Source organism: Wickerhamomyces ciferrii, contig 00070, assembly GCF_000313485.1.
Source record: "Wickerhamomyces ciferrii WGS project CAIF00000000 data, strain NRRL Y-1031 F-60-10, contig 00070, whole genome shotgun sequence".
Lineage (NCBI taxonomy): Eukaryota > Fungi > Ascomycota > Saccharomycetes > Phaffomycetales > Wickerhamomycetaceae > Hansenula > Hansenula ciferrii.
The window spans coordinates 87760-114462 of NW_011887670.1; the positions used below are offsets into that span (position 1 = coordinate 87760).

A 26703-nucleotide genomic window follows, 5' to 3' on the forward strand; every position below is an offset into this window, starting at 1 on the left:
TTAAACTCAAAAATTTAATCTAGAACTTACCAGTAGTAAAGACCACCACGTCTTCCTAATTCATCAGGTTTATACCATGATCCTAATAAGTAATGAATCATAATAAAATATCCACTTTCAAAAGAACCAACTAAGAAACGACATGCTTTCAATTGAGCAGGTGTTTGAACCAATCCAGTGAATAAAGTGACCAGGGACCATCCTAAATCACAAATGAAAAACATCAAGTGCATATCAAGTCTAGGAAAAGCCCACATAAAAATTATTTGAAAGATAACAGCCCCTGCATTGAAAATTGCAACCGCATTAGAATAATCATTTCCTTTCATATCGATATCTTCTTTCATACCAGAAACATAAGCATTACTAATATTGGTTTGATCCAAGTTTTTGGACCAGTATGACATAATAGCAAAAGTAACAATCAATAAATCTAACTTCAGAATCAATTTTTTTTCAGCTGGTGATGCATTCTTATCGAAAAATCTCCACCATGATTTTTGAGCTCTTGTTTGTTTATTGAATCTGTATTCATATTCATCAAAAAATTTCCACCATGGTCTATCTGCTTCATCTCTATACTCGAATTCTGGTTCTTGTGAAGAATCTGAGCTTTCGGAATGGATACTTTTGTCATCTTCAGGCCAATCTTCAACATCTCTGGGATGCGGGATAAATTTCCAATACCATTGAGAAAAATCTTGAACTTCACTCATCTTGGGTCAAATGTTCAGCCAGTATCAAGCAGAATAATTAAAAGTAGCCTATATTGAAATTTTAGCGGCTCAAAACAGCACTTGAGATCCATTTTATACCTTTCAACGACAAGACTTTGCTATTCAATAACAACAGATGAAGCCCAGATTTTGAGACACTAATAGAGCACATCCCACAACATATGTTACCCATAAAGCTCCACCTACAAGAAAAATATTGTCTTGAAACCTTGGCCAGAAATACAACAGTATAATAAAAGTCAATCAATCTTTATCCACACTTTCCAAACTTGTTCAATTTAACGCTGAAAATCCACCACAATGGAAGATAATTAACTGGGCAAAATGGCAGCATCATTACTCAAAATTATCTCATGAACTGATCCAGTCTCATTATCAGCTTTATCAGTATGATAGTTTATCGGTATCTCCATCAACACAATCAGAAATAATCATTTGATCAGCCACAATGTTTGATGTTTTGGTTTAAAATTGAGATTGAATTCGCGGGATTTTGTTATTATGGTGATTATATAAGCACTCTAAATTAAAGACGTCAAAACCAAAACAATATACAAAAATATGTCAGGAAAAGCTTTTGAGCCATAGAAGTCAAGGAAAGAAGAGTGGGTTTCATACACAAAATGAGCTATAAGGAAGAACTACCGAAGCTCCCATCAACAGAAGAAACAAAACTTGGAAATATTTTAAAAGAATTGAGTCCAGAAGTTCAAGATGTTCATGATTCAATATTACATATTTCAAATAGATATAGAAGTGATTTAACATCTCAGTTAGATCAATCATTAAAATTTCAACAACATTTATCCAAGAATTTCGTTAGATTAAGTAGGAAAACTAAAAGATTATATCAAAATTCTGAAAATTTGAACACTTCACTAAATAAAAAATTGGATCAATTTAAACCTTGTGATGATTTGGAACCATTAACAAAAGGTATAACGGATTCTGTATTTGGTATATTGGATTCATTGAATCAAATAGAGATGATTTTACCGTATAATGAAAGACTAGGAGTACAAGATTCGCCTCATAGAGCACATTATCCAAATTTATACAAGTTACTGAACCCCGAGGAAGATGAATCTACTATAAGAGAAGATGAAATTGAAGGATTTGAACAATTGGATATAGAAGAGTTACAAGATTTTGATGGTGATGGTGAAGAGAGTGAGGAAGACTTAGAAGAAGTTACTAGTGATATTATTGCTGATGAAGAACAGAATGAAGATGATCATATAGAGAATGATGTGACTCGAAATTTAAATGAAGAAGAAAATACTCAGGAGCTTGCTTCTATAAGGAGTGGGAAACATAATGATGAGGGTGATGATACTGATGAAGGTGATGAACTAAAGAGTATAAAATCTGCCGAATCTGTTGAAGAAGAAATGGAGATTCCGGTTGAGGGTACTAGTCGTTCGATCCATGAAACAGAGTTCAAAAACGAGGACGATTCAGATACTTCAAATACCAATATAAAAGGATCAGAAGACACATCAGACATCAACACACCAAAACAAGACCAACCAGAGACTACAAATGAGTTAAACCAAGATGCAAATGCTAATAAATCTATACACAAGAATGGATCCAAACCAGAATCCGATGACGATGATGCCAAACGAGAAGAATTAGAATCAGTAATTGATAATTATAAAACAACAAGATCCTTGAAAAACTCAAGATCACAAAGTATAAGATCTTCATTCCGTCCAATTTCAGCTGCAATTTCAATTCCTTCACCTTCAAGTGCGGGTATAACTAATATCACAGCAAGTACATCAACAAGTTCAGGATCTGATCAAGTACAGGGTACAATAGTTGGTTCATCATCTTCAAATGGAACTTCCAGTGTTTTGGCTGATAATTTGAAAAAATATATGAAATCTTAAAAGTGTGTCTAATCAATTTAATAATTCAGTTCTTGATGGGATATTTTGATCTAAAACTTTTTGAATAATTTCATCAAATAAAGGTTTTAAATTGGCTTTATCATAAAGACCTAATAAAGTTTCTTCTGAAGTTCTTTGAACTTCAATCAATTCAACAAATGTAGGATCTATTGGAACATTACCTAAATAAGGAATATTAAATTGTTCACTAAGTAATTTCCCACCACCAGAACTGAAAATATTTGTACATTCTTCACAATGAGGACAAATAAAACCCGACATATTCTCCACTATTCCCAAAGGTTTAAAATTAACTTTTTTACAAAAATTTAATTCCTTTTTAACATCTGAAGTTGCAACATTTTGTGGAGTTGTTACAATGATTGCACCATCTGGATTAGCAAATTTTAATTCTTCTGCAATACTAATATGTTCATCACTTGTACCTGGTGGTGTATCAATCAGTAAATAATCCAAATCTTTATCCCAAGCAACATCTTTAATAAATTGTTTAATCATTGCAGTTTTCTTTGGACCTCTCCAAACAACACTATTACCACGATCATTTAATAAAAACCCAAGAGACATAATACTTAATTTTTTAGAACTATCAATATAAACAGGGATCCAACCATTTGTACCTTGGAAAACTTGTTTATTCTCTAAACCAAACATACGTGGTAATGAAGGACCTGTTAAATCTATATCTAATACACCAACTTTAAAACCTTTATTTACTAATGTTAATGCAGTTTGGGTGGTAACAGAGCTTTTACCAACACCACCTTTCCCTGATAAGATCAGTACGATATGTTTGATGTGTTTAAGTGATTCTGGAGCTTCCTCTATATCCATTTTGGTAGTCTGATTGAGCAATATGAGCTATGGATAACTTGTAGATGGTATCAATATTGATTAGAAATGATTATTCAACCTTTTTTTCTATAAAGAGGCGAAAATCATAGAACGGATTCGCGAGTACATAAGCACAGATTTGGCTGATAAAATATTTGCTACAAAAACAAAACCAGTTATAAACGAAAAGAAGAACAATTAAATTAGTATACAAATGCGATTATGGTGTTGTTGTGGTGTTAATATGTGCTGTACATAAATAGCTGCCCGAACTTGTCCTTTTGTGTGGTTTTTGTTGGTTGAAAAATTAATGAGGATAACACCATATAATGTTAGGAAAAGGACAAGTTATTGAGAAGATAATGGAACCAATGGAATGAATAATAATGTGATTAAATAAGTTGTGTAAAGCATGTTCTAGCGTATCCAGACCCAGAAGAAGAACAGAAACACAAGGGCAAATAATCCGAGCCATGTTTTAATGCTTATACCTGATCTTTTAGCCATCACCAACATTCTATTAAATGTATTCTTTAATTTTGTACCTAATTGATCAAATGTATTTCCCTATCATCTTGTTAACAAATCATTCAATAAAACATATCCTAATAATACTTACTAATTCATCAAGAGTCTTATTTGAACCTCTAATTTCATCACCCATCTTAACAGTCAGCTATAATTAGATTCCATTAGTACAAAAGATCATAAAACAATGAGCATAATAGTTATTAACTTACACCTTTCAATGCTTGAATCTTTGCACTCATAGTACTCATTTCTTCATCATTTTGTGACTCTAGATTTGACATTGTAGAAGCATCATAATCATTTTGAACTTTATCATATGGAGATGCTACTCTTTTGGGCTGATCAAACAATGAAGTTCTTTCACGTTGATGTAGTTGACTTCCGTACCTACTTAAATGTTAGTAAGTTAGGTAAACTTGATCCGCAAATCACAATGGGATACTCACCTTGATGCCATTTCAACTTCTTTTATTGACAAAATACCCTTTTCTTTATGATTCACAATGTCTTTGTGCAATCTTTTGATCAGTTTTTCGTTCCTGATCACTTTTGTTTGTTGTTATTTTGAATTTTGACATTTTCGCCAAAATCTGGAATTGACACGCTTAAAATCGCAAAAAAAAACGAAATTTATATAAGCTCATCTCTATAAAAGTACCATAGTTGAAAAAAGATTTGAATTTTAGTCAAAATGGGTAAAAAGAAGGTTGTTAAAGTACAAGAGACCAAGTTTAGTTTCCCACATGATTTGATAATACCCAATAGAGGATTTTTACCAAGTCCAGAAGTCGTTTCAGAAGATCAAATCATCACAATTGGGAAATTTTTCACGAGTGGATATTGTAATGCCTTGATCAAATCATTTACAAATGAATTGAATTTAGAAACTACACCTTTAATCAAAAGTAAAGATTATGCAGTCAGAGTTAATGATCGTGCATTAGTAGAGGATTATCAATCTGCTCAAAACCTATGGTCTTACTTATACAAGATTTTATTATATGAATATAATGATGAAACTATAATTGATGAATTTCAAAATGCTAAAGGTTTAAATCCACAATTAAGAATATATAGATATCATAAAGGTCATCATTTTGGGAAACATTATGATGAAAGTGTTAATGTGAAACATCCTCAATTGAAAGGTGAAACTAAATGGACTTTATTAATCTATTTAACCGGTGATGATGAATTTATTGATGGTGATACTATATTTTATGATCCATTAAGTAAAGATAATGAACCTATAAGTGTTCATCCGGGAAAAGGTACCGCTCTTTTACATAAACATGGGGATGATTGTCTTTTACATGAAGCACAATTGGTTAAAGATGGGGTTAAATGGGTTTTACGAAGTGATGTTGTATTTTAAAGCTCAAATTCATTCATTCATGTCATTAATAAGAAACACACAATAGCATTATTTATATATATTTATATATTCAATCAACTCATATTTATCTCAATATACATCTAGCATTTGAAATATATTGTATCATGAGTTAGGCAGAATCATATTTTTTCAAATCTAGACTAATAGATTCCAAATTCTTGATGTTTTCAGTTATTGTACCTATTGATATCAGAGTATTATATTCAGTTTCCAAATCAACAAGTTTTGTTTTAATATCTTCATCTTGTTTATACTGAATTTTAGAAATGAATGAATTGACATTTCTCAAGATGTCATAATAATTTGGTGTTTTCTCCGGATCAGCTTGTTGTAAAAAGGCAATAATTAATCTAATTTTATTCTTGATTGTCTTTAATAAGAAAGATTGTGAAATCAATTGATCATTTGCTTTTTGTGATTCATCATTTGAATCATTTTCCTTAATTTCTAATACTGTATCAACTGCAATTTTTTCAGCTTCCTTGTTATCAACATCAAATTTTAATTCATTTTGTTTATTATCGAAAATTTTGATGAATTTTTCATTTGTATGCTTTTTAGCTGCAAAATTAGGATTGAAAATTAATGTAATTAAATTATTATTATAACCTTCAAGTAATGAATGTAAAAGTATTATATTATCATCTGGTTTCAAATCCTTATTTTGTGTAATTTGATAAACTCCAATTATGTATTCATTTGGTAAAATAACAGATTGTTGTTCAAGTCTTGTTTGTAAAGATGTTAAATCTGGTGAATTATCAATAATGACAAATTCAAATGAATTGAAAACTTGTAATTTACCGTTATCTTCATTTCCAAGTAGCACACCAATCACTATATCACTTCAGTCAGTTTCATTTGCTTCTATTTGGGGTATATATGTTTACTTACAATGTGAACTTGGTGTATTTTGTTGCCTCTGTCTAGCATAATGATCTGATAAGTTCAATGTCACGAGCGGGTGTAATCCAATTTTCCCTACTTGACTCATATTGCACAAGTCTTTTCTATTCAAAATCAAATTGACCTTCTCAATCACCAATTGATCACTTCCAATCAACTTCGTCTAAGTACAACATAGCGTAGTCTTTCAACTAACAAAACCAATTTGCTTAATGTTGATAAAATTCGCGAAAATCCAATTTTCTGTCAAATTTTACACGTGTCACTAAATATTGTTTTGATTTTGATTTGTTTGATTTAACTTCTCAGAACAATTCAAGTCAGAGAATGGCAAAGAAGGTATGAGAAGCCAGGGATCATGTACTGTATGGCACAAATGGTTGTTATTTGTCCCTAAGAACAAATGAGAATGAGTACATTCTGGCTGAAATTGATGAGAAGATTTTATCCGCTGGTATTGTTTTAGGTGTCATATTACTTTGTGCAAGAAGAACAAGTTGTTACAAGATCTTAGATTCCATTAGTAGATTATATTAGCAGATATCAACGATATATCTTAATCTTTAGCTATATCTTATTATTTAGTTGATCAAGATAGACTTGCTACGCTGATTTCCAACAAACAAAGGATTCACATGTTTCTCAAAGACTTCTTATTTTGGTATAGGGAAAATTTATATGAGAATAGCATTGTTCTCATTTAGTACTATATGGATATCACACGGCAATCAAACGGCAGAAACAATGGGGGAGAGATTTGGGAATTAGTCTTTGAATTTGTATGAGATATCCCTCCCCAAAATATTATAAAAGAAGGTCAAGTTGTCGTTTTCTGTTGAACTTTTTATTTACTTTTAATATTCTTTACAGATAAATTATATTATAGAGATATTATTATTAGAACTACAAATATGAACTTCAAATATTCTGCTTGGTTATTCGTGTCTATTTGGTTTACTAATTCAGTTGAAGCTCTTGTTATTCCAAAGGATATTGCACTTAATTCGTTATCAAATGATTCAACTACTTCTACCAATGCTACTACTTCTATCAATGCTTTAACTTCTTTAGCTGCTAATGCTGATGCTGCTGCAAATGAAAGATTTCTTCAAGAATTTATTTACAATGGTGATATTTCTGCTAATGGATGGATTGAAAATTGGTACAACAACAATTCTGGTAAAATTGCATTGTATCAATCCATTTCAGCTGAAATTAGAACTTTCTTTGGTGTTAGTGGTATTTATACATGTCTTCCTAGTCTCCTTGATGAGAATCGAGGTCAATATAGTGCACTTTGTTTGTATACATTTTTTACTCAAGAATCTCTTGTTTTTGTTACTTTGGTTGGTGTTTGGATTTTGGATATACCAAATGATGATGCTACTGGACGAGAAGTTTTGAAACATAACTTGAATAGAGGTGTCAAAAAATACCGTAAATTTAGAGCTTGGACCAAAACTGCTGATGGTTCAGATCACAAAGAGGTTGAAGCTGTTTCTTTTAGATTAAATGCACTTTGTGCTTTAGGTGCTGCCTCTTGTACTGATGATTCTACAGATGCTGATATTGTCGCTATTAGAGATGAAACTGGTGTTCATATTAACATTAATACTGATCCATCAGTTACTGCTGAAGAATTTGAGCAAATTGTTTTGAAAACAGTTCCAGGTGTCCCAGTTGATTACGTCAATGAAGATGGTTCTGTTTCTGATCCTAATGATGGTGCAACTCATGATATTAAATTCATCAGTTATAACATTGAGAACAGTGTTGCATCAAGACTTTCAAAAGTTGTTGATTCAATTCCATCTGGTGTTAGTCCATTTGATTCTCTCAAGCAAGAACGTTCAAAAGATAAAAAAGGTTTAAGAGAACGTACTGCAAACCGTGTCAAGGCTATCTTTGGTAGTAGTGAATCAGAAACAAGACCATTTACTTCATGTTTCGCTGGTGCTGGTGATGCAGGTAATGCTGATCATCCAGTTCCTTATGGTGTTGTTGGTCAAATTTACTACAACTCTTATGGTCCAGCTGATGACTCTGGCTGTTATGATACTAATGCCATTAAAAAATCACTCATTTGATTGATTGAGTTGGTTATTAAGGTTCCTCATTGTTTATTGTTATTTGATCCATTTTTTTATCTTATTGTTATTGATCAATTTTTTTATCTTATTTTTTTACCATATCTTTTTATCTTATTTAGGAACCCATCAATAATATGATCTTTTAAATATCATTGTAGCTTTCAATCCTTTACCCTTATATCTGATCGTGATCCTGATGATGATGATGATGATGGTAAAGTTCTCATTATCTGATGACTGGGACACAAAAGTGTATTTCGATTATTCATCAGTTACATAATCTTCATTTCTTTGCGAACTTGTTTTTTGTAATAAACGGTCCGAGAAGTAAAAACTGGAGAAAAGGTGATGAATGACATTTGATTGTCTTTGTCAAAACATTACTAGAATCTGTCAAAGTTGGTATTGTATTCAAGTGAATAGGTGGGCTTTCAAGTGTTGACTTAAAATGATAAATCCAAATACAAGAGTTAGTCAATTAGATGCTACATTATTAGACCAAGAATTATTCAATAACTTATCAAAACAAACACTTTCAATATTTAATAAAATTGCACCAATTTATAAAACTAAATATTCAAATGAGATTGATTTTATTCTTCGATCATTATTATTCAAATTTACAGTATGGGATAAGGATCAATCATATGGACTCTTTCTACAAAATTTGAAATATAAGAATTTGAATTTGATTAAAAAAATTAGTTACTATTTGGTATTCATATTAGGTTATTACTTATCACAAAAATTACAATCTTTTATCTATAATGATGAAGATCTTGATCCTGGGTATGGTGGTGCAAACTCAAGATTGAAAAATTTCTTCATCAAGATTTTTAAGAAATCATATATCAACTTATCAAAACTTTATAAAATTCTATCATTTTTGAACTTTATTGATTTCTTGATAACAGGGAAGTATCAATCATTGAATTTAAGACTATTGAACATCAAAATCAATATATTCTCAGTGGAATTGGCTAAATTGAATAAAGGTAACATTTCATTTGAATTTCAAAATCGTCAATTAATTTGGAATACATTTTTAGAATTTATTTTATTCATATTACCAATTTTCCAAAATAGTAAATTTCAAAATCAATTTAAGAAATTATTAAATTTTAACAAATCATCCAATACAATCAACTCTAAGAGTTTAAAATTTGATCATTTAACTGAAAAACAATGTGCAATTTGTTATGAAAATGGTTCTAATAGAATTCATGATTTCTTGATTACAAATCCTTATAAAACAAATTGTGGACATATTTATTGTTATATCTGTATTCTTACCAAATTAGAAACATCCAAAAACATGGGAGAAAATTGGGAATGTTTAAGATGTAATTCTAAAGTTGAATATTGCAAAGCATATGAAGATATAGATACAAAAGCTATCAAGTTTGAGCTTGGAAGTGATGATGATGATGAAGATGATGAAAAAGTTGATAGTGAATCAGAAATAGAATCAGATGATGAAATTATAAACAATGAAAAATCAAGATTAGTGAATGATGATGAAATGGAGAATAATGATGAGGAGGAAGATGAAGAAGAGGAAGAAAACGATTATGATGATATTGATCCTAATGGTACAGGATTAGATGAAGGATATGAAGACGATGATGATTATTTTGAAGAAGCTGATGAATTAGGAGAAGAACTTTGAATGAAGTCTTGAACTTTCATTTGAATAGATACTTGCAGGTCCAAGGAATAATGTTTATGAACCGTTACAGTTTCATCAATCAATTTTTAATCACTTTTGTATAAACTAAATGAATACTTATTTATATTTACACCTCTAGTAAGATGTAAGATATGACTGGCATGTATCCGCTTCATAGTAATATCAATTCTTTTGCAATAATATACGTCCTATTTATTAGATTAGCAAACCAAGGGATTCGAATGGGCGTAAATTTTCGCTGGATGTGAAAAACAAAAAATTAAAGTTTAGAGATCTGCGTAATTTCAAAATTTAACCGCTACAAATCTTTGAAATCTTTTTTGCAACAATAAAACACACTTAAAACCATGAACAATCAATTAAATATCAAAAAAATAATGTATAACAAGCAAAAAAAGTGATGATTTTGCCCAGGATCGAACTGGGGACCTTTCGCGTACCGGTAAATTTGTTAGGCGAACGTTATGACCAACTAAACCACAAAACCAGCTGTTTTTGCCCTTTTTGGCGCCAGAAACACCGATATATATGAGTTCAGCTTATTGATTGCTTACGTAATCACATTTAAAATGTATTAAATTTGAATTAAATCTTTTAATGTTGTGTTTTTAAAAAGGCTGTTACTAGTAGTATTATTACTCATTATCTGAGTATTACGTTGTCTATTAAAATCTTTGAATTTCGTAATTTGAAATTTTGAGAATTTTTCTTCATTTCAATTTTGAGTTAAATATTGTGGAGTTAAGATACCTAATTTGTGATATCTTAAAATCTCGAGTTTGAAAAATTGTATATTTTGTGAGTTTATAGCTCCCATTAGAATTAATGGACCTTTAGGAATGCCTCAGTGTTTGCAAATCTTGGAAAAGATGCTATTTTATACACTTATTATGGGCTTAGTAGTACTGTACCGGAGCTATATCCCGGTCCGCGGTTGATGAAATATACGAACGTCGATATCATTTTCGCTTTAAATTGACGTTGTGCTTAATTAACTCAATTGATGGTCAAAGTTGTACAATTGAGTTGATTTAGTAGGCCAGAAAAAGTCAATGAGACCAAGTTATGTATTGTTTTGAGCTAGTCTATTTCCCTTTTAGTCATATCTGATATCTAGATTTGAACCAAAAGTAGCCGTGAATATAATCTGATTTCGAAGATCATTGTTCCGTACATCAACGAGAAAATAAGATCCAAAACTAATGTGTATTTTAGTTATAATCTTATCTAGATTAGTAGGCTTTCAAGGGTTTTCACTCGAACGGATTAGTTATAATATTATCTAGATTAGTAGGTTTTCAAGGGTTTTCACTCGAACGGAGCAGCTTGTTGTAGCTCATCAGAAGAAATTGAGAAGTAATGACTATATAATAATTCAAATTGGGAAATGATACTGAAGAACTCAAAGCTTAGCTCGAGCTCTAGAGATGTGTATAAAAGACACCCAATTCCTCTTAAGCTTAACAATGATTTTTATTTTGTACACTCTTCAATTACCAAAGCAAACTTGAAGCATATTGAGATAAATACAATTTATAATTTATAATGCTTTTGAATCTTCTACAATTACTCATCTTGGGTTCATTAATCTTGAGCAATGTCAAAGTTTTTGGATTTGTTATTCCAACTCATGGTGAAAATGTTAATAATACAAAATCTATTACCCATTCAACTGTTGATGAAACTGGTGCTGAGATCACTGATCCTGAAACTCTTTCTAAAATTGAAATTAGTTTAGATTTTGTCAATAATCCAACTCATTATGAAATTTCAATCAATGATAGGTTTAACGAAACTATTGGTAAATTTAACAAAAGAGATGTTAATTCTTGGGTTAGTGAACATCAAGGATTATTTGCAGTTTCTGGTTTGGCTGTCAGTGTTGTTGGGTTGGTGAATACTCCAGTCTCGAGTGTTATCTGTGGATCTGCTGGTGGTTTTAGTTTTGGAAGTGCATGTTTCAATTGGGCTGCTACTATGGTTGTCACTGTCACTGGTGTCTCATACGCTGCTAATGTCTACTCTGATACTGAATATATTCAAAATCATCCATTTACTAAGAATCAAGGTGTTTTAACATTAACAAGAGAACAAATTATTGAAGTTGCCGAAAAGCAAAAACTTCAAGAAGAACTTCAAGACGCTGTGAATTCTGATGATCCTGATGATTATGATATTGATCATATGAAAGATCTTATTTCAAGACTTGATGAATTAAAAGACATTCATGTGATTGATGAAGCTGAGTTAACGAGAGAGCATAGATTAAAGTCCCGTGGGGTTGAAGGTACAAGAGTTTCAGAAAGTCTTCAAGGTATCGAAGACGTTACGTTCTATAATGCTGATGTCAAATGTATTGTTAGCTCTAAATGTGGTAACTCAAGAATTAATATGAATTTTGGTAGAGTTAAATTAGATCAAAATCGTGGTTATGCTACTACACTTGATTTAATTCCAGGTCAAGATTATCAACATTTAGCTCAAAAATTAATTAAATCAAGTTTAGGTGAAGATGTTTCAAGGGATGTTGGTCTTCCTTCAGGTATTAAAGGTAAATTGAAAAGTTTCAAAAGAGATGCCTTTATTGCATTTAATTATGGTGCAGATGTTGATCAAAATTTACAAAAGATGAAAAATATGGATTTCCATCCAATCAAGGAATCTGTTAGAAAGACCTTGAGTGTTTTCAATCCATCAAAAGCATCTTATGGATATTGTGGTGTTGATAAAGATGAACTTGCTGAATCAACTGGTGATCATTCATTCTTTGGATATTTGAGTTCATTTGCAAGAGGTACCATCACTTTCAATAAAATTGGTGAAGTCAACGTTGATTGTGTTTCTGTTAGACAACATATCAAGAACCTTGCTCATAAGCCAAAAGAAGCAGCATCTCGTATCAAAGGAAAATTAGGTAGAGCCAAGAATTCAGTTAAAGAAAGTATCAAAGATTATGCAGGTATTGATGATGAAGAATATCCTGAATCAAATGATTATGAATCTGAATATGAAGATGCTAATGATTACGAATCAGAGTATGAAGATGCTAATGATTATTATTCAGGTGAATCTGATGCTAATGATGATGGTGATTATCATTTTTAGATATCCAATAATTTTTTATACCAATTGAACCATATTAAAGAAATCCCTAAGCATTTTTTTTTAAGTTGTATTATCCTATTCAATTGGTTTGTCTTCCATGTGTTTTGTATTGTTTTCTTTTATTTGTTTTATTTTCTTGTTTTGTTTTATTTGTTTAATTATTTTCTTGTTTCGTTAATTTTAATATATGCTTAGGGTCCAAACTAACCTGTAGTCTTGGTGATTTAATCAAGTATAACATCACCTACAACTAATCATCCACTACTGATATCTAAAATATATGATTGTTCAAAATAAGTATGTGTTCATTAAACTAATTTGTATTGTATAAAAATATTAAATAAGTTAGGTGAAAGTTCATCTAGAAACTTTCAAAGATGTATCTTTATATCCTTAATGATGGGGGAAATGTTTTTGAGTTCAGTCTTTTGCAAAATACCAAAAGTGAACGCCTATAATAATAATGACAGTATTGTAATAATATATATAAAAAGCGTAAAAGTATTAAAAATGAGTAAAAAAAATAAAGAAAAAATCATAATCATGGAAGGGAGAAGTAAAAACAAAAAAGTGGACAAAAAAAACCAAAAATAATGCATTTAAACTTTAAATCATTTTAATGAATTTATTGAACTTCTTGGTTAATTTTTGTTTGAACTGGAGTGAATGGATCTCTTGGTTTAAATTGTAATAATAAATCATCTTTTGGGAAAATTGTGGCGAAAACACGAATTTCTTCAGATAATTCAGTAACTTTATGGATTAAATCATTATTCAAGATAGCTTTACCTAATAAAGCAGTAAATGTCATGAAAACATAAGTTTGACCAAGACAAACATGAGGACCAGTACCAAAAACTAACCAATTCTTTTTAGCTTCACAAGCTTTTGAACCTTCAGTCCAACGTTCTGGAATGAATTCATCTGGATTTTCATAAACTTCTGGATCATGTAAAGCAGGATATAAAGTTGGGATAACCATTGAACCTTTTGGAGCTGAATAACCTTCATTAACTTGGAAACTCTTTTTAACAACATATGGAACCATAATAACTGGTGGTCTATAACGTAAAGATTCTCTAACAACCATATTAGTATAAGTCATTTTATCAATTAATTCTAAAGATAATGGTTTTGATGGATCATTATCACGAACAGCTAATTGTTCTTGTCTAATTTTTTCTGCAATATCTGGTCTATCAGCAACAATTTGGAATAACCAACAAGCCAATGAAGATGAAGCATCTTGAGAAGCGAAAAGGAAAGTGAAAATAGCTTCAGAAATTTCTTTATTTGAGAATTCTCTAACTAAAACTTTAGCATCTGGATTATCAGATTTACCCTTTTTAGCTTCTTCCATAACGTTGATCCAAGCATCTAAAACACATGTTGGTTTACCACCAGCACGGATATATTTTTTAGCTTCACCTGCACATTCAGCGAAAATCTTCATAGTCATATCAGCAGTTCTTTTACCATACCAAGTTTTAGTAAATGGGATAATAATTGGGAAATTAACTAATTCTAAAGCAGCAGTAACTAAATAATAATCATCTGCAACTTTTTTAATTTGATCTTCAGTAATATAATCACCACAGAAGGCTTTTAATGAAAGACCACACATCATTTCTCTTAATTCATGGAAAAACACAGCAGTACCATCTTTTGAAATTTCTCTAAAATGATTTAAATAATGATCCATTTTTTCTTCTTGAGATGGTAAATAAGCAGCTAAAGCTTGTTTAGTGAAAAGACCATTCAAACCTTTTCTATAATCAACATGAGCTTTACCATCTAAAAAGACCCAATTTTCAGGTCTCAAGATTTTAATTGCAACATCAACAACACAAGGTTTAACATATGAAGGAGATTGGAAAATTTTTCTTGCAAGATCTCTATCACTTGCAATGACAACGAATTTATGGAAAATAGAAACACAACTTAATGGACCTGAATCCCATTTAGCTTTGTATTCTTCAAATTTTGGATCTAAACTTTCCAAGAATGGACCAATAACTGGCCAAATTTTAAAACGAGGACCAGCGATGTTACCTTTTCTAATTTGATACATCACTTGATCATAAACAAGCCCAACGGCAAGTGCTGTAAAGAAAACTTTCCACCATGATAAAGTCTTGAAGAATTCAATAACTGATTCCACAGTTAAAGATTCTTGAAATGAGTGTAATACGGGACTTTGGAAACTTTCAGAAATGTTCTGACTCAAAGTGTTGATGATTGTGGCCATGATTGCAGAGCAGCGACAGTGACTGGGAGCCCCTTTTGGAAGTGAATGTGTAGCAGCAACAGCAGCAGAAGCGCTTTGAAAAGAAGGTATAAAACACAAATGAAAATGGTTCAACTTATAGGAAGAATTCAAATTGTAATCAAACGATTTGAAAACAAAAAAATTAAGGAAAATAAAAAAAGTTAAACGAGGAAAAGCTTGAAAAACATCCGAATTAGGAAAGTATCCATATTAGGGAATGTCGCGTTAAACTTAACGAAATTTTGCGGAAGACGGAACGAAAATTTGCATTGTCTTTTCGCGCCAAAAAGATAAGCTCATACATATTCTACAAAACAAATCAGTTGATGAATTCTGTCGTTTAACCATTTTAAATCACGTATAAATTATAATCTATTATAGTAAAATTATATTTCACTTCCATTAATGCCATACGGTGTCTCCTATTTTAAAAGATGGGATATGTCTTGGTTCATTAGCCCCCCTTTCAGGAGTTGCATCTTTGCCTAGAGTCTCATTACATGTAAAACAATCTTTTGTTTGTAATCTTTCTCGAATACTATCTAATTTTGGGTTTGATCTTGGTTGTTGCTGTTGTTGTTGTGATGGGGTATGTATCTTTGTAGAGCTTGGTGGTGATGATTTTTGTTTTTCTGCTGTATGTATCTGTTGTAGTGGTTGTTGATTTGTAAATTGTGGTATATCATCATGTTTTAATTGTAATGCCAATTTCTCCAATTCTTTATTTAATTCATATTTTTTAATCTTATTTTGTTCTCTTAATTGAAGTTTCTTAGTAACAATATCCACTTGTTGTTGTAACTCTTTCAATTCAAGACTTTCTTTAACAATTAATTCATCTTCTTTTGGTGAAGTTTCATCTAAATCTTTAGAATCATTAGTTACTGGTTCATCAACTTGTTTTGTTTGAACTTGTAATGATAAATTTTTTAAAAATTCAATTTCATTTTTAATATAATCAAATTTTGAATCTTGATTTGTATTGATTTTAGAAACTTCATTTTCAAGATTTTGAATTCTTTCTTCAATTTTTGTTGTTGCAAATTGAACTTTTGGAGATTCTTTAATATTATTTTGAGCATTGTTCACATCTTCATCATCATTAACACCATTGAATATATCTTGTACATTTTCAGGATCAAAATTGTATTTTGGACTTTCAGGAACTGATTGTACTTGAGCTTTTGTAAAGTTAAGGGATTTCTTAGCTTCAGTTAATTCAACTTCAGTTTCTTTTTGTTTTGTTTCAAGTTGAACTACCTTTTGTTCAAGATCTTTCTTTTCAGATATTAACTCTTCATTTTTAAATTTTAAATCATCATTCAACCTTTTATATTTAACAAGTTTTTCTTTCAATCCATTAGCAAAACCATTCAATATTTGATTTTCTTTACGTTCTTCTTTCAAATTAGTTTTCAAGCTTTCATTCTCTCTTATGATTTTTTCAATCATATTTGAATTGATTTTCACAACATCATCCACGGGTACCTTATTTCCAATGTTTTTGAATAATCTTGAAGTTGTATCACTTGTTGTTTGTTGATAATTTGAACGTGCTTTTTGTTTTTGTTTTGACAGATCTGGAGAATCACCAGCAGATGTTAAATCTCTATATTTATTAAAGAATTGTTTTTGTTTATGATGGAATGTTTCAGAATCTTTTTCATTTTGATTTTGAAATTGATATTGGTTTTTCAATGGTGAACTTTTGAATGGTTTAGAAACTTCACTTCTTCCAATCTCTATAGAATCATCTAAAAATGCATACTGAGGTTTGACTTTACCAGGTGTTGGTGAATAATCCATCTTGATTGATTGTTGTATATGTTTGATATATGGTAAGTAGCTTAAATAGTGTTTGAATTCCAATGAATATGAATAAAATTGGCTTTAAATCTGTAGCAAAAATGTTGATATGAAATATGAAACCAAAAAAATGTATATGATGAGTTGACAAATAAAGCAGTAACGAATGTGCACTTTTTGAAGCTTAGTGATAAATCTGGTGATGTGAATATGAGAATGATAAACACCAATTTCCTTTTAGAGGGCTTAATAGGTCAATATTGCTTATCTCTTTCATTGTTTTGTTTTTGTGTTTTGATTTTGTTTACTTGAAAACGCGCCTAAATTTTTGGTGCGCGATTGCTAGACTTCCATATTAGGAAATAAAAGTGTAAAATATACTGATATTTCCCAAAGGGCAATTCCTATATACTGAACAAGATGTAATGAACTAAATGTTGAGCAAAGTGGACTCTACGATGATTTGAAACATCTTATGTACCTCTTCATTGGGCTCAACTCAATTGCTTTCAGTTTCTATTCAATATATCGATGTTCAGAATCTTGGATCAACATTTGGTCGCGATTTCTATGAGCTTTATCAGAACTTTTAACCTGATATAAAGTACATCCAAAGAACTATATGATCTCATGCTTTCCAATCTACATTGTGAAACTGTTGTAAGAAGAATGATTGTGATTGCACATCATTGCCCAATTGACTGATTTTTAATCTCAATATCAAATAGTTAGAGAAAATCAAAGACTATCAAGATTGTCAAAAATGAGAACATTTGCAGGTCAATAATGAAAATATTTTCAACTATATTAAATCCTAAAGGTATTTGTTGAATGTAAATTTGGTTTCAATTAGTTGGTTAATACTCTTAAAGGACAGTCTTTTCAATAATACTTCAAAATGGTTGATATTGAAAAACTCAAAGAAAGGGAAGAAAAACATAGATTTATTGAAAAAAAATTAGCTGGTATTGATTATCAAATCGTTTGATTATTAGGTCCAAATAGAGAATATATGGGTTCTTTTGATGCAGTTAGAAATGATGATAACTTACAAGATAGAAAAATGTTGTTTATTGAAGGTCCTTATCCATTAGATCAAAGAATTGATGTAGATGATGAGGATGATGAAGATCTTACGGATTATGAATACAAATCTGATTCTAATTCTGATACCGAATCAAATAAGTCTAGCTCAGTTGATGAGTACTCTTTGAATAATGCCTGTAATGGGTTTGATAAATTGAGATTAAATGAGAATATTACACCATTCAGAAGATATTCCAAAAAAATTAGAGTTAAATGTTATCCATTTGGTGTGGAAAGAAGGTTACCTGTTTCTTACGAATTCAGTGAAGGTAATATTGATTGCAATTATTATTTCAGATTAGTTGAAGATGAAGAAGATGAACATAAAGAACCTTTAAATGGTGTTCCATTGAATGATCCAAGATCTAGCCTTATTGAAATCTTATCAGATAGTTATAGATTAGAAAATGTTGAATGTTCAACTGATACGAATGCTCTTTTTGCAGATGGTTCAAGTTTACCAAAAGGTCAAAGATTTCAAGCTTATGATAAGAATAAAGAACTTTATCCAGTTTTCCAAAAATATTATTCTCCAATAGGTAGTTTAAGAAAATTTAAATTTGCACTTGGTTTAAATTCCAAAAAATTAAATGTTAGAAAAGTTATTGAAAATTTATTGAATATTATTGAACATACTGGTGGTAATCTTGAAAGTGAATATAATGGTTATGCTACTGAATATAGAAATGAAACTCATTCATTCTTTGTTATTGGTGGTACCAAATTGAAAGATAGCGAAGTTCAAGATGTTTTACGTAAAGCGGTTGAAGAAAAATTCAAGAATCCAGAAGATGAAGGTGAACTTTTTGATGATGGGAAGACATTGTTCATTCCAGGATATATTACGTACAAGAAGTGTGACAATTGAGAACATCATTCCATTATGACTTGTATATTAGACCTATTAATTTTGGTTTTAGTTTTTGCTTTTTCCATGATGGTATACATGTAGCGGTTTTGTGGTTACAAAAAAATTATTGTGTTTATGCAAACCCATTTAAAAAAAGTTAAACAATCAATGAACTTTCATATTCCTATAGTACTAGTGCAATTAAAATTATTATAAATCTCGTCAAGGACTTTGCTAGAAATCATTTATAAATATGAACTTGAGATCTTTATTTGCAGCGTTTTTGAGCATCCCAGAAACAATTGAAGGTTGTTTACAGAACCTGATATACAATGATGAAGTGTTTTCTAATACATTCGTTTTGGTTACTCGTAAGAATTTTGTTAGACTTGGTTTTGCAGTTTTAAATATGTACTTCATTATATCTTCGGTTAATTGGGTTCTTCAAAGTATCGTGAATGGTGGTTTACCATCAGATCTGTCTCAAAGCACTGATTTCTGGGTTTGCTGTTTATATGGACTTACAACTTTCCCCAAAATAAAATATTTGGTTAATATATTGGTGAGTGCTATATTCGGGTCTTTTTTGAGTGCTAGAAGTATGGATAGGATTGAGAATGGAGTGATTAAAGTTCACACATTTGCTTTATTAACAATAGCCGTATTCCTTTTGAAAGAATGCATTTGCTGGTTAATCAACTGGATATTTGGTGAAATTACCTTTTAAGAAGACTTCAAAAGTGTCTCTTTGTTAGAGTAGTGAGCCATCAAATCTTCAAAGTGTCATATAAATATAGTTCATAATCATCAAATCTCATAATCACCAAATCTCATAATCACCAAATCTCATACATCCACACCAAAGCTACAATCAACATTCAAATTAAAAACCAATCATCATTAAATTAGACACAATTTCAACCTATTTCTCAATAATACAAACATAAACCAATAATCAAGAGTGCTTATATATTCCATCATTTATCAACAAACCAACAAACCAACAAACCAACCAACCCAGCGGCTAATGCAATTATATATCAAATGTAATAAGAAAAATCATAAATCTAAAGGAAAAACGTCAAAACATGAATCAGGGTTCTCTTCAATTTTTTATTTCTCATTTAAATATTGTTTCAAATATCATTGTTTCCATTTTATATATTACGACATCATTTTTGTATTTCCAATTATTTGTAGATTCACAATATTCCAAAACAACCACAGCGGCTAATTAAATTCATGATCATATAAAGTGAGTGCAATTTCTCAATTCAATTACAACTTCAGCGGTGAAAGCCAATTCATTATTAATGAGCCCAAATCATATTGGAGAGAGCACAGTTGAATGAAGGAAGAATAATAATGGATGAAGTTGACTCATTGAGGGTCTCAAATGAAGGGACACAACAACTGCAAAGAATCATGACCCCAACAAACACTCAATCAGGAACAGCAAGACAGATTCCAGGGGACAATGATACTGATTTTTGGTATTGGGCTTTTATGAGTATGGTTATGTTGGAGCTTTTGGTGATTATGCTTCTGCTTGCAATCTGGTCTTTATCAAAACAATATGGTGCTCCTTTATATTTGTCATTTTTCTACATGCTGTTAATGAGTGTGATTTTAAGAGTATCCAATCCATTAGAAAGATGTTTCCAAATCATTTCCCGCTCGAGCATACAAAACCCTTACTATATCAATTCAATTACTATTATTATATTTGATTTAGGTTATTACTTTTGTCTTATGTTATCATTATTTCATTTTCTTGGGGGAACATACAAAGATCTCAATTTGATTATTACTAAAATTTACATCAAAATTGGAAACCATTTTGAAATTCCACATAGAATGAAAATATTAAAAGTCACAATCGATCATAGATATGGTTTCACTTGTTCATCAGCCCATTGTTCAAATTTTGAAGCAGTACCATCAGCTAGCCCTTGATTTATATCATCTCTCAATTCCTTGAATTGACCCCAAGGTCCAATATATCTACCAGAATCTTTCAACTCAATATCTGGATTCAAAGCACCAAATAAAACAGAGTAAGAACCATAAACAGGTGGATATGTAACAGTTTTCCAAATATAATCACCAACAGATCCAAGTGATCTAGATAGATCAGAAGCCAAATATCCAGGATGAACAGAAAGACTTATAACCCCATGGTTTTTTAGTCTTGTTGATTGAACATATGATTGATAAATATTACCAGTTTTAGATTGTCCATAAGCTGCTCTACTTTGTCCAAATTCACCATCTTTAAAACTTTCCCAGTTTATACCACCATTAGCTGGTGAGGCAAAATGTGCAATTGAAGCTAACCAAATAACTCTTGGAATGAAATTTTGCTTTGCATCAACACCATTTATAATTAAAGGTTCAATTAATTTGTTTAATAGATGATGACCTAAAACATTGGTACCTATTTGTAATTCATATCCTTGTTTACTGAAAGAATCTTTTGGAGGTCTCATAACACCAGCATTATAAATTGAATAATGAAGTTTATCAAATTGTGAATTATTTGCAAAAAATTTCTCCACTGCAGGTTTTATAGTTGTTAAATCACTTAAATCAGCTTGAATTAAATAAATTTTAGAATCTAAATCCATATCAACTAATTCTTTTTTAATTTTGGCAACTGAATCTAAAACTTTTTCTTGATTTCTATTAACCATAATAACTGTAGCATTTTGTTTTAATAAAGCTTTGGCAGTTTCATATCCAATACCTGAACTTGAACCTGTAATTAATGCAATTTTATCACTTAAATCAGGATAATCTTTTGGTAAAAACCCTGGAGCTGATGGACTTGCATCTTTAAGTGCTTCTAGAAGGAAGCTAACCATGATGAATATCTATATATGAAGTGATAAAATATAGAGAGTTGGATCACTCAATTGTAATCTTTGATAGTTGATGTTTAACCTTTATGTCTTTATGTCGCTTTTAAATTTGTTGATCGTGATATCTTAATCTCCTTGATTTCCCAATCGGGTAATTAAAGTGTACATCCATAACATTGTCACATAATTTATCAAAATTTCGAAATATATTGATCTAAATATACACAATGAATGTTAAAGCTCGAGCCTGTTGAATTTGTGTCTAGATGAAGCATCATAAGTATGGTTCAACCTGTTCATCAGCCCATTTTTCAAATTTAGCAGCTGTACCATTAGTAAAACCTGCTTCAATATCTTCTCTAAGTTCTCTAAATTCACCCCATGGACCAATATATTTACCAGAATCTTCCAATCCAATATTTGGAGACAAAGCACCAAAAAGGACAACATAAGAACCTTTAACTGGATGATATGTAGTTTTTTTCCAAATATAATTAACAACACTCCCCATTGATCTTGCAGCATCAGAGCCAATATAACCAGGATTAATTGTAAAACTTAAGACACCTTGATCTTTAAGTCTTTGAGATTGGATATATGATTGATATGTATTTGCAGTTTTAGATTGTGCATAAGAGACAGTAGAATCTGATAATTCAGCATTTTGGAAACTATCCCAATCTATACCACCATCTTTTGGAGATGAAAAATGTGCTAATGAACCTATCCAAATTGTTCTTGGATTGAAATTTGTGGATTTATCAACAGCATTGAGTAATAAAGGTTCAATGAATTTGTTTAAAAGATGATGACATAATGAATTGATACCGATTTGTGCTTCATATCCTTGTTTTGTAAGAGTACCTCTTGGTGGTCTCATAACACCAGCATTATAAATTGCATAATGGATCTTGTTTATTTGTGTTTCTTTGATTAATTTTTCAATTGCTGGTTTGATACTTCCTAAATCACTTAAATCTGCTTCAACTAAATGAATTTTATCGTCATTAATATTAACATCAAGTTCTGATTTCATTTTGGTAACAGCATCTTGAGATCTTGTTGTACTTCTATTAATCAAAATCACCGTTGCCTTTTGCTTTAATAAAGCTTTAGCAGTTTCATAACCAATACCTGAAGTTGTACCCGTGATTAATGCAACTTTATCGGTTAAGTCTGGATAATCTTTTGGTAAGAATGTTGGTGGATTTGGTCTAAAATCTTTAAATGCTTCAGAAAGAGCGCTTACCATTTTGAATATTTGTGAGTTTATGAGTTATCCTATTCAATCATTGATAATTTCTCAGAAAATAAGGTTAAGTGAGGAATGCTTCTCTATTTGTAGTCCTTTTCAAAAGCTTGTTTTGATAATCGTTAGCCAATATCTGCATGTTTTATTGGATTAACTTCAAACTATCTTCACCAGCAATAAAGTCGGCCGTATAGGTCAAATTAGTACAAAATTCAAGGTTGAATTCCTTAAAGAAGACGTAGTATCCATGACATGAAAAGTTTTCCACTGCAGTTTTAAAATTTGGTAACCAGGTAACCATTAAATAAAGTAAGCGGAATATTTTCACGTCGTATAAGTACACGCGTAAGGATAATGGCTATAAGTGGGATAGCGGCTTTTATGTCAAGTGGCAGCTAATAGCTCATGTAGTTGAAGATGCTTTGAAAGCTTTGAAGGACGATTATATTTGGAAGATCATGCGATATAACAGCTAGATTTTCAGTTGGACCTGAGACTATATTATGACTATTATTATAACTAGATATTCTACTACACATGATATATGAAAAACCGTCGTTGAAAAAGAATATTATCCCATGTATTAATCAGTTCATCTGTAGAATCAACCAGTTATGTATTTACTAGTCTCAACAGAATAAAACAGTTAATTTGCGATAGTGAATTTGACAAATGCTTTATTTTCAAAATTCTTCATATATAAGCTTATAGGTCGATACTATGATCACCATATTGACGCTATATGAATTTCTCAAAGTAGCATTTTATATTTTTGTTAGTATCTTCATCCATGAACTAATACATATCCCATCTATCATTACATAAATATGGAGCAACAAGTCCATATAGCTGTTTCAAAAACGAACGGGCCGTAGGTGCAATAAAAAGATCAAATCCAAAGCGCTGGAAAACAGTTTATCAAAGAGTTGAAAGCTGAAAAGTAAAAGAATAATTTTGGGATTTGTTCAAAACGTTCGGTTTTACCATGAAAAAAAAAAAGCCAGATAGCTTACTAAGCTTATAAGGAGTGTAAGTACCAACATCGAGCATTTCATTTTATTGTTCTTTTGCTTCATCAAACGTAGACACTTGACAGTAAACGCTCTTCAAGGGGTTTAATGGTATCATCAGCAGCTAGCTTATCAAAGATGACAAATATCTTAGAGATGTTTCCCTTTGAGATAAAGGTCTTATTCCTTGAACAATACTTGGTTGAAACAGATGATATATTGAACTATTTACAGGTTGTTCCTTCGATGAATTCCCATTTTAAAGCTAATTTCAGGGTGGTTAGTGATAAAATTAATCACACAAAATACAATATGTTACCAGAAGGTTGTTTGATATCCCATGGGAACTCCAATGAGCTAGCCAATGCTTTGAGAGAACCTCAAAAGTTTAAGGGTCTTGTCTTAATGGAATGTCATGACTATGGAAATATTGCACAATTTTATCTTGATAATGATTTGCAGAATTTTCTCGAAGCAGTTCATGAACAAACAATATTCAGATATACCTTTTATGGGTCATACCGCTTCTCAATCTTGCCTGATGCAATGCTGAGGGAGTTTCTAGACTTTGATTTGAATCATAGAATATCTCATATTAATTTTCCAGATGTTGAGGTATTACCTTCATTCCATCACTTACCAAATACAAAAATTGCAGTCAATTTTCGAAAATTGAAAGAAGTTAAGTATATGTTGTCCGAAAATTTTGCTCAGACTTTTTGTTTCAATATTGAATATTCTAGAGCTCTGGAATCTTTATCACTTGTGAATTTACACGAAGAATTCACATTACCCAAATCGTTTAGGTTTCCAAAGAGCTTAAAGCTTGTTTCATCTGCTTCACATCCTATGGATTTCAAATCTCAAGGGCTATTGAAATCTCAATGGATTCAAAATTTAGAATACTTATCGCTTGAAGATTCAAGAGATAGGCATCCAACCACCATTTCAATGATTGATTTGAACTTCCCGAAATTGAAAGAGTTCAAATTGGGCCCCTGGCTAAATAATGGAATCACTTTTCAAAATTTCACCGCAGACTCATTAATAAAATTTTCTATTTGTTCATCAAGAACTGATGTGACTATTAATGGCTTTAGGGCACAAAATATTGAAAATTTTGAAATACTAGCAAATTCGTTTATCTCCAAAGGGTTTGAAAATATCACCAATTTGGATTATTTTAAAGTTGATTTGCAACAACCACCGATGTTCTATTTTGATGAAGATGCTAAAGAATACAACGACTGGTCTTTTCTAAGCATGGCTAGGAATGGATCAATTACAAGACATCAACAGATTTTACAATGGTTGGAAATGGTTAATCTAGAGCAATTAGAATTGTTGGAGGTTAACTTTGTCTCATTATTTTTTGACAAAGATAATAATGCCCGATTTCCCTCGTTGACAACCCTTCATATAGACGGATATTCTCATGGTGCATATGCAGTATTTTCTAAACTAGATGCTCCCTTCAATTTTAATGCTCCACAGCTCAAGTTCTTACACTTTGGATGTGAATTATTTTTTAAAAACTTATATACATACATCAGTCAAATTTTTCCCAAACTTGCTGAGCTGAGTGTATCTTATAAAGGTAATGGATCACATTCTATGAAACCTGGACCTTTAAAGATCAATACTACTGCAGTTTTTGAAAATCTTGAAAGTCTAAAGCTTAAAATGTGTGAGCGTCCAATAATACTATCAAAATGTGGATTTCCTAAACTGAAAACTTTGCAATTAATCAATAATGGTCATCCCTTTAAGCAACTCGAATTCAAGAAGGTAATTGCTCCAAAATTGAATGAATTAACCATCGAAAATTACAGTATTTCATCAGTTGGTCCATTTACAAATAGGATATACCCAAAATTAAAATCAATCATAATAAAGAACTGTCAAGTAACTTCAGGAATCGAGATTTTACCTTTTAGAGTTTTGAAAAATGTCGATGTCAAACTTGTATACTCAAACATTTCATAGTGGGTTTTTATGAACATTGAAATCATTTAGCACATTAATTCTAGGTAGTAATTACAAACATCACACTCACATTTATGGCGTCGACTCTGTTAACTTAGTATTCATAAGCGCTCTTAATTATATACACCGTTCCTGATGTTCAATATGGTTAAACTGACCAACAAAATACTTTGCGGTATAAAGTTGAGAATAATTCGGCGGTACTAATTACATCAAAATACACGAACATATACACAAACATATACAGAGCTGAACCTCATAATTTGGGTTAATAATATTTGTATTGGAACTCACATCAATATTTCTTTCATCCCAGAGCTCTTATGTCCTTCATACGTATCAAAACATCAAAACTGTGGTTTTCGAAGTTTTGGACGT

General features: G+C 31.0%; 14 protein-coding genes across 14 annotated transcripts; 7 read left to right on the forward strand and 7 right to left on the reverse strand.

Annotated features, from left to right (window-relative positions):
• Positions 1-26: 26 nt before the first annotated feature.
• BN7_2735 (Vitamin H transporter) lies at positions 27-716 on the reverse strand (the record flags this gene model as incomplete). The annotated part of the gene is made up of 1 exon (XM_011276649.1): positions 27-716. One exon carries the CDS (start codon positions 714-716, stop codon positions 27-29), a length of 690 nt encoding a protein of 229 aa, XP_011274951.1.
• A 644-nt stretch (positions 717-1360) lies between these two features.
• Positions 1361-2632, forward strand: MDN8 (Midasin; the record flags this gene model as incomplete). Its single annotated transcript, XM_011276650.1, has 1 exon — positions 1361-2632. One exon carries the CDS (start codon positions 1361-1363, stop codon positions 2630-2632), a length of 1272 nt encoding a protein of 423 aa, XP_011274952.1.
• Positions 2633-2644: 12 nt separating this feature from the next.
• CFD1 (iron-sulfur cluster assembly protein CFD1) lies at positions 2645-3487 on the reverse strand (the record flags this gene model as incomplete). Its single annotated transcript, XM_011276651.1, has 1 exon — positions 2645-3487. One exon carries the CDS (start codon positions 3485-3487, stop codon positions 2645-2647), a length of 843 nt encoding a protein of 280 aa, XP_011274953.1.
• A 1222-nt stretch (positions 3488-4709) lies between these two features.
• Positions 4710-5393, forward strand: BN7_2738 (uncharacterized protein; the record flags this gene model as incomplete). Its single annotated transcript, XM_011276652.1, has 1 exon — positions 4710-5393. The coding sequence occupies one exon, from the start codon at positions 4710-4712 to the stop codon at positions 5391-5393; it is 684 nt and encodes a 227-aa protein (XP_011274954.1).
• Positions 5394-5523: 130 nt separating this feature from the next.
• On the reverse strand, positions 5524-6841 carry BN7_2739 (COP9 signalosome complex subunit 6; the record flags this gene model as incomplete). The annotated part of the gene is made up of 2 exons (XM_011276653.1): positions 5524-6259; positions 6825-6841. 2 exons carry the CDS (start codon positions 6839-6841, stop codon positions 5524-5526), a joined length of 753 nt encoding a protein of 250 aa, XP_011274955.1.
• A 390-nt stretch (positions 6842-7231) lies between these two features.
• Positions 7232-8407, forward strand: BN7_2740 (uncharacterized protein; the record flags this gene model as incomplete). The annotated part of the gene is made up of 1 exon (XM_011276654.1): positions 7232-8407. The coding sequence occupies one exon, from the start codon at positions 7232-7234 to the stop codon at positions 8405-8407; it is 1176 nt and encodes a 391-aa protein (XP_011274956.1).
• Positions 8408-8858: 451 nt separating this feature from the next.
• Positions 8859-10079, forward strand: PEX2 (ubiquitin-protein ligase peroxin 2; the record flags this gene model as incomplete). The annotated part of the gene is made up of 1 exon (XM_011276655.1): positions 8859-10079. One exon carries the CDS (start codon positions 8859-8861, stop codon positions 10077-10079), a length of 1221 nt encoding a protein of 406 aa, XP_011274957.1.
• Positions 10080-11645: 1566 nt separating this feature from the next.
• Positions 11646-13205, forward strand: BN7_2742 (uncharacterized protein; the record flags this gene model as incomplete). The annotated part of the gene is made up of 1 exon (XM_011276656.1): positions 11646-13205. The coding sequence occupies one exon, from the start codon at positions 11646-11648 to the stop codon at positions 13203-13205; it is 1560 nt and encodes a 519-aa protein (XP_011274958.1).
• Positions 13206-13830: 625 nt separating this feature from the next.
• ERG5 (C-22 sterol desaturase) lies at positions 13831-15453 on the reverse strand (the record flags this gene model as incomplete). The annotated part of the gene is made up of 1 exon (XM_011276657.1): positions 13831-15453. One exon carries the CDS (start codon positions 15451-15453, stop codon positions 13831-13833), a length of 1623 nt encoding a protein of 540 aa, XP_011274959.1.
• Positions 15454-15876: 423 nt separating this feature from the next.
• Positions 15877-17280, reverse strand: SPC42 (Spc42p; the record flags this gene model as incomplete). Its single annotated transcript, XM_011276658.1, has 1 exon — positions 15877-17280. The coding sequence occupies one exon, from the start codon at positions 17278-17280 to the stop codon at positions 15877-15879; it is 1404 nt and encodes a 467-aa protein (XP_011274960.1).
• Positions 17281-18292: 1012 nt separating this feature from the next.
• Positions 18293-19234, forward strand: BN7_2745 (uncharacterized protein; the record flags this gene model as incomplete). Its single annotated transcript, XM_011276659.1, has 1 exon — positions 18293-19234. One exon carries the CDS (start codon positions 18293-18295, stop codon positions 19232-19234), a length of 942 nt encoding a protein of 313 aa, XP_011274961.1.
• A 1865-nt stretch (positions 19235-21099) lies between these two features.
• BN7_2746 (Retinol dehydrogenase 14) lies at positions 21100-22080 on the reverse strand (the record flags this gene model as incomplete). Its single annotated transcript, XM_011276660.1, has 1 exon — positions 21100-22080. The coding sequence occupies one exon, from the start codon at positions 22078-22080 to the stop codon at positions 21100-21102; it is 981 nt and encodes a 326-aa protein (XP_011274962.1).
• Positions 22081-22351: 271 nt separating this feature from the next.
• On the reverse strand, positions 22352-23329 carry BN7_2747 (uncharacterized protein; the record flags this gene model as incomplete). The annotated part of the gene is made up of 1 exon (XM_011276661.1): positions 22352-23329. The coding sequence occupies one exon, from the start codon at positions 23327-23329 to the stop codon at positions 22352-22354; it is 978 nt and encodes a 325-aa protein (XP_011274963.1).
• A 1118-nt stretch (positions 23330-24447) lies between these two features.
• Positions 24448-26325, forward strand: BN7_2748 (uncharacterized protein; the record flags this gene model as incomplete). The annotated part of the gene is made up of 1 exon (XM_011276662.1): positions 24448-26325. The coding sequence occupies one exon, from the start codon at positions 24448-24450 to the stop codon at positions 26323-26325; it is 1878 nt and encodes a 625-aa protein (XP_011274964.1).
• Between the last annotated feature and the right edge of the window lie 378 nt (positions 26326-26703).